Below are 7,594 nucleotides of genomic sequence, written 5' to 3' on the forward strand. Positions count from 1 at the left end.
AAATTCCAACAATACCTGTTCTGTAGTTTCTGTTTTGCATAATGCTGAAACATTCAAAGCCGTTCCACGTGACAGACTCAGGCATTACTAACTCTGGCTGAAACTGCTGTTACAAATTAGTTCATAGGAATCCCTCTATTTTTGTCCATCCAGGAAATCGCTTAGATGACGTCACAGGCGCCGAGGTGACATATCAGGTGTGCTCTAATTACTGGCATTACTGTCATTGTTGACTGCAGTGTAGAAGCTGAATGCATTGCTTAGTGAGCTTGATTTGAATATGTAGAAACCATGAGAAGAATTAAACAGTTAGACTATTGCCTTAGAGCAGTTGGCATGAGATCAGCTTGTAGCCTGTCAGTGGCAAACACATTAAAAAAGTTCAAGGGCATTTAAAGATAAAATGGTAATCAATTGCATGCAAATCTGGTGCTGAAAAAAGATTATATAATGAATATGTATTATATAATGTATTAGCAAAAGCTAAATTATTGGAAACACTATTGTTTAGTGTGTGTGTGTATGTGTTGTGTGTGTGTGTATGTGTGTGTGTGTGTGTGTGTGTGTGTGTATATATATATATATATACACACACACACACATACACACTTTTTAACCAACCGCCTGGTGACAAAACAGATGTACACTAATAAGAGAAGGCATCATAAGAAGAAAATAATAGACATCACCAAAAAAAAAATAATAATTTTTTTATTTCATTACTTCCTTATTTGCATAATTCAAGTAATATGCAATATTTATAATAATATAGAGAATAAAGAATTATGGAATTGATCAGAAGAATGTGCTCTTTCAGACAGAGCAAGGCGTGTTTTCGTGTGAAGGGTTCGACAGGGCTCATAATTACAGGCATAAAGCATGTGTTACAATTCAGCAGGACAGTTTGTCACGCAACCCCCTAAAATACTTCCAGTTAAACATCAATATTTAAAATAATTACATTTAGAACACACACACACACACACACACACACACACACACACACATCTGAGCAGGGCTTTTACTACCGCAGTTCTGCTTGCTCTCCATCACACTGGTTTAGTGTGGACAGTTTATGTCCTGCGACGGACATTTCCACCGGCAAGATGCGCAGCGCTTGAGACGGACACGCGTTACAGAAGTACGGAAACACTCTCTCACTGAAACTGTGCTTGAAGGAATGGAGATGAGCGTCAGTGAGAGAGTCGAAGAACGACAGCTTTCCTCCGTCCCAGTCCAGCTGGACTCTGATGATCTGGACCTTGTGTTTCACAGTGAACGGCGTCAGAAACTCCCCTGAAAGGCCTTGTCCGTACGTCCCGTTGTGGAAGCCGATGCGCCACAGGCCAGAACTGGGAGGATTGTCTCGTGTCTCGATGGCAGACTCTGAAATCACTCCTAAAGCCCAGGTGGTGTTTTCACCGACCTCGATGTCCCAGCAGTGATTCCCAGAGCTGAAGCCTTCAGAGCCCAGGACGCTCGTATAGCCCTCGCGTTTCTCCGTGAATCCCAGAGCCTGTCGACTCCACTGACCAAAGCTCACATCGCTCAGATCGTCTGAGAGCTGGAGACACGGGTGAGCGGTGTTGGGGTCGAGGACCACAGGAACTATAGAGGAATAGAGATGTTTGTTTATTAACGCTTCTCCGCCATTGACAGAATTTTCCATCATTTATGAGATAACGACTAGTAAGTCAAACCTCAAATCACAGTCTTTGTTCTGTGTTTATTCCTCAATTAGTGGGGTCAAACAATATATCTATAGGATCTAAAAAATTTGATCGTGATTAAACCATAAAATCTCAAAATCACTGAACAAAATCAATTCATAAAGCTATAAGGCTCATAAACATTAGATCGCTCATGCCTGACTGAAACCTGGCTTATAGGGTTAGTTCACCCAAAAATGAAGATTCTGTCAGTAATTACTCTCCCTCATGTTGTTCAACCCCGTAAGACTTTCGTTCATCTTCTGAACACAAATTAAGATATTTCTGATGAAATCTGAGAGCTGTCTCACTCCTCCATAGGCTTCTAGGTAATCGAGATCTGCCATCCCAGAAAAGTTAGTAAAGACATCGTTAAAATAGTCCAAGTGACTACAGTGGCTCAACCTTAAGTTTATCAAGAGACGAGAATACTTTTTGTGCGCAAAAAAACAAAAATATTCAACTCTTCATTTTCTTCTGTGCAACTCTTCATTTCACTACATCCTTCTGCATCGCTTTCTGCCAGGACTTTTATGTGCTTTTCTCAACTCAGTGAAGTGACGTTGGTGTCTGGGTTAGCGGTAGCATTAGCCATCAGGCAAGTGTTATTTAAATAAACTCCTGATGTACTTACAAACTTTCCAATGCCTCGTTTTATGAGTACAGAACCTATTTGTACTACTGTAGAAGTTTGGTGCCCTTCTGGGCATTATTAGTGGGGTAATTTACGAGATACAGTCTTGGATCCATTAGCGCTGCACTAAGCCATCCGGCTGATCTCTCTAAATAAGCTCTAACTTTAATAATGTTCGACCAAGGGAAAAAGCTTCTGGGGGGTGTTTGGCTCGAGGTCATGGTGCAAAGGACCCTAGGTTGATTTTACTCCAAACCATCCCTTTAAGGTTGAGCCACTGTAGTCACTTGGACTATTTTAACGATGTCTTTACTAACTTTTCTGGGATGGCAGATCTCGATTACCTAGAAGCCTATGGAGGAGTGATCAGCTCTCAGATTTCATCAGAAATATCTTAATTTGTGTTCAGAAGATGAATGAGAGTCTTACGGGGTTGAACAACATGAGGGAGAGTAATTACTGACAGAATCTTCATTTTTGGGTCTCGTGTTTATAACAGACAGCAACACAGTGTTGGCCCAGATCCAAGCCCGTCTGATTGGTTGTGGCAGAGGTGTTGTGACTATCTATAGAGATATGTTTAATGTTACTCAGAAAACAGGTTTAACTCGTTTGAAGTGCTCGTGCTAAATGTTTCACTCTCAGATATAAGAAAAACAATCCATACTATCTCTTGCTTTGGCCAGCGCGTTTACACCTCCAGGGCACTATGATGAATTCCTGAAAGAGTGGTTGTTATCTTTGCAAAGATTTGCATGTTATCTGTTTTCTGATGCAAAACAGTTAGTTCATGCATTCATGACCTCTAGAATAGATTACTGTAATGCATTTCATCCACAATAAACAAGATACAACTAGTCCAAAATGCGGCTGGTAGAGTTCTTACCAGGTCAGGAAAATATGATGGTTACCTATTAAGTTCTGTTTCAATTCAATTCAAAAGGATTGCTTCTGACCTATAATGCATCAGCTCCTGTGTATTTAACTGATCTTCTACCGTCTTAAAATCCATCACACTCTTTAAGATCACAAAACTCTGGGCTTTTGATAGTACCTAGAATATCTAAGTCCACTAACAGAGGGAGAGTGTGTTCACGTTTGGCTCCTAAACTCTGGAATAGCCTTCCTGATAATGTTCAGGGCTCAGACTCGCTCTCCCAGTTAAATCTAGATTAAAGACACATCTCTTTAGCCTAGCATTCATATAATGCATCTCATAACCTTATACTCCAGTTATATCAGATCAAATGCACGCATGATTATCGAAATTGAAATGTAGACTCATGCATTTTCTGTAAAGTTGCTTTGAAACTATATGCATTGTGAAAAGCGCTAAACAAATAAATGTGAATTCAATTTGATTGAATTAAATAATTAAATGATTTATGAGACAACGCTTCCCTGCCATTGACGGAATTGATAATATATATATATATATATCTTACAAAAAATATTATTTTACAAATTTTAAATATATATTTTATAAAATAATTTGGACTCTAAAACTGATATAGAATCAAAGCCATATGTTTTACCAAGTCGTGATCCAAATTTAAAGTTGATATCACAAAAATTTAGCCGCTGAAATGTTTTATACCGTTTTCATAATAACGCAATGTCCAATTTCAAAACAGTTTTCACAGGATGAATTTTGAGTGTTTAAGTTTTCGAATTATACCCAGTTACTAAAATATGTCATCAAAAAGACATTAAAAAGGTTATGCTTAAAATAAGAACAAATATCTGCCAAGAAAAGATTGTGAAAAGGGAAAACAAGATCGTGACCCCATTTTATCCCGTTTTAAGCATAAACTCACTTCATTTTTATACATTTTTCACACTTAATATCACACTTTCAAGTTATTTAGCTTCTCCAGTAAATGTATCTTGGGTTGCACTTCATTTTAAGGTGTCATTGTTACAGTGTAATTATATATTTAAGTACTGAGTAATATTAAGCAACTACATGTACTTACTATAGGGTTAGAGTAGGATTAGGGTTTGGTTGAGGGTTAGTTGCATGTAATTATGCATAATTTACTGTTATTACTACGGTAAGTACATGTAACATATGTAACAAGGACACGGTAAAATAAAGTGTTACCGTATCTTGATTTTAGAATGTTTAGATATTTGTAAATTCTGAGTATGTCCATTATTATTTGCAGTTTAGTCTTTCAGCGTAAGTCATATTTCAGTCATGAGACTCACTGTATTGAGCGGCAGCCCTCATTTTCTGCAATACTCCAAACTTCAGATTTCCCAGATGCTTTGCCACATCGATCTGCACTTCCGGAAGCTTCTCTGGACACGGACTGGTGCTCTGAGGACTGGGAAAACATCCCTGAATCAGTACTGGTCCTGATGCTAACTCACAATCCCAGCAGAGAGGCTTCAAACACGGGGCATTTCACTCACCTGTCAGGAGAGCCTTTGTACTTCTTTAATCGGATTTGCACGGCCATGGAAATGACAAACAGATATTATAATTAAAAACAAATCTCATGATTAAAATCAATGAAGGTTTATAATTATTATAAATTGCTCAATGGTAATGGCTCTATTTACAAAGATCAGCTATTAAAGGATTCCATCAGGCGCTTCATAAAGAATCTTTTAGGGGTCTTATTAAAAATTAATTAATTTTGATTAATCAGCTCGTAAACATACTTTATCAGTAAAAAATATTCATAACCTGAAAGAAGCATGCAGTTATTTAAGAAGAACCCTAGGGCTCTACCATCCTAACCTTTTACAGTAAATATATAATGCTGTTCTTTAGAACTTTCTATTCATCAAAGAATCCTGAAAAAATGGTTTCCACAGAAATATGAAGCAGCTGATTCCTGAAGGATCATGTGACACTGTGTAGGATCATGTGAAGACTGGAGTAATGATGCTGAAAATTCAGCTTTGATCACAGGAATAAATTACACTTTACTATATATTCACATAGAAAACAGCTATTATAAATTGTACTAATATTTCACAATATTACTGTTTTTACTGTATTTTTGATCAAAAACAAATATCAAAACTATTTAAATAATTCAAATTGTGCAGACATGTTTTTTTTTTTTTTTTTTTCAGGCTACAGAGAAATTATGAACATGAACCAATTAAATATTAATAACCGAATATGTTGTAGTCTTTGTATGCTTTTTGTTTGTTTTTTATGTTTTTATTTATCTTTTTATAACCTGTAGCTGTAATCTTTTGATGGTTTAATCAAACTTGTAGTGTCAATAAAAACAAATACCCCCTCCAGACATCATTTTAATAAATCTGGTCAGAAAGTATGATAAGTAATTGTGTTTACCAGCAGGAATGAGATGTTGTTGGACTCGATCTCCTCCTCAGCGATCCTCGTTCTTTCTTCCAGAGACGAGAGTTGAGTGTTGATCCTCTTCATCTGCTCCTCCAACACCTTCCTCTTCTGCTCCTCTTCCTCTCTCAGAGCAGTTATCCTGGACACTTCTTCATCACGCAGAAACTGATGAAGATGCTCAAACTCCTCCTTTATATGTGCCTCTGTTTGCTTGGCTTGGTTCTGGAACACAGTAAACATGTAATTGTTATCGGCACTGTAAAAAAAACAAATCCTGTAAAAAAACGGTAATTTTCTGGCAGCTGGGGTGCCAAAATAAACAAATAAATAAAAATAACTACAACTTTTACTACAAAATAAAATAACGGAAAATAAACATCTCGTAAAAATACAGTAATTTTCCGTTAATAACATACAGTTAATAACTGTAATTTTACATAAAATCTTGTTTTTTCTTTAGCTTTGTTCTGTTTAATGAAGGATCATATTTACATATTTATCTATAAATAACGTTAAACACTGCTATATACAAATAATCAGCCTCTTAATTGCAAAACATAATTTGTATTTAATAAAAACAGTATAAACTGAATAACAGTTAACTAGTAATGGTTGTGATATGAAGGATGTGTGACTTGATTTTACCTTGATGTGTTTTGCTCTTTGATCACAGGAGAATTTCTCTGATTTTAACAGTTTGAGCTTCTCTTGTAAAGGCTTCAGTCTTGTTCTGAGCACCTCCTGAAAAGTTGAAAAGTTGAGATTAGAGTGATATTATATAATGTATCTCAGAGGATTGCTTTATCTGTGTCTTGGCTGCAGGATCTCCCTGTGTAGAGAACATTAGGCTTTTAGTCAAGCTTTTATAGTTCAACATCTCTCAAATTTAGCTTCTTAATCTTATTATACTAATATGTAGAAAGGCAACACAGTACGGATGGGATGGATTGGGATATAGATATATGGATATGGATGGATGGAAATATATATATATATATATATATGTATGGATGATTAGGGATAGATAGATAGATAGAACGATAGATAGATAGATAGATAGATAGATAGATAGATAGATAGATAGATAGATAGATAGATAGATAGATAGATAGAACAATAGAACGATCGATAGAACGATAGATAGATAGATAGATAGATAGATAGATAGATAGATAGATAGATAGATAGATAGAACAATAGAACGAACGATAGAACGATAGATAGATAGATAGATAGATAGATAGATAGATAGATAGATAGATAGATAGAACAATAGAACGATCGATAGATAGATAGATAGATAGATAGATAGATAGATAGATAGATAGATAGAACAATAGAACGAACGATAGAACGATAGATAGATGGATAGATAGATAGATAGATAGATAGATAGATAGATAGATAAAACGATCGATAGTTTTTTTTAAAGGTGCAATGCGCAAGTCTCTGAGTTTTTGCAGAACTATGCCCCCTCTGGTGACAAGCGAAACTGCAACCAGAGGTGTGCACGCTCATGGACCACACGGTCTCTTTGAATCCATCTTCTACTTTTGTCGAAAGTTGACTAAAGTTTTGTCGCTCGAGTTGTCTTCGCTGATACGGAGAATGGTGGCGAATACACAAACCTGCCAGACATAGCCAGGTGAGCGTGAACACGCATGACGTCACGCCCAGTCTCAAATTCCGTCCCGAATCCCTCTTATTTATTTTACTGTACAGGATTATAGAGGCAATCGCAGTGATCAGAGAAGGGCTCATTCAGCCCATCAGGCAATTGTTTAAGCATGTATGGGTTAGAAAAACGGGTATGTTTAACATGAAATGTTGCGCATTGCACCTTTAAAGATATATTTGAAGTTTTGAGCTGCTCATTCATTTCTCTAAGTTAAGATTTAATCTGTAGTTGCAATTAATTGTACA

General features: G+C 36.5%; 1 protein-coding gene across 1 annotated transcript in view; it reads right to left on the minus strand.

Moving 5' to 3' along the window:
• Positions 1–693: 693 nt before the first annotated feature.
• The window catches only part of trim35-27 (tripartite motif containing 35-27), a 14,153-nt gene continuing 7,252 nt past the window's right edge, over positions 694–7,594 (minus strand). Inside the window, exons 3-7 of the mRNA XM_084132491.1 lie at positions 6,317–6,412; positions 5,663–5,893; positions 4,762–4,784; positions 4,555–4,673; positions 694–1,608 (exon numbers count right to left, since the gene is read on the minus strand). Of these exons, the coding sequence (XP_083988617.1) occupies positions 1,025–1,608; positions 4,555–4,673; positions 4,762–4,784; positions 5,663–5,893; positions 6,317–6,412 (1,053 nt within the window). The 3' untranslated portion in view covers positions 694–1,024. The remainder of the gene's footprint in view (positions 1,609–4,554; positions 4,674–4,761; positions 4,785–5,662; positions 5,894–6,316; positions 6,413–7,594) is intronic.

Source organism: Abramis brama (genome assembly GCF_963993115.1).
Source record: "Abramis brama genome assembly, chromosome: 13".
Taxonomy (NCBI): domain Eukaryota; kingdom Metazoa; phylum Chordata; class Actinopteri; order Cypriniformes; family Leuciscidae; genus Abramis; species Abramis brama.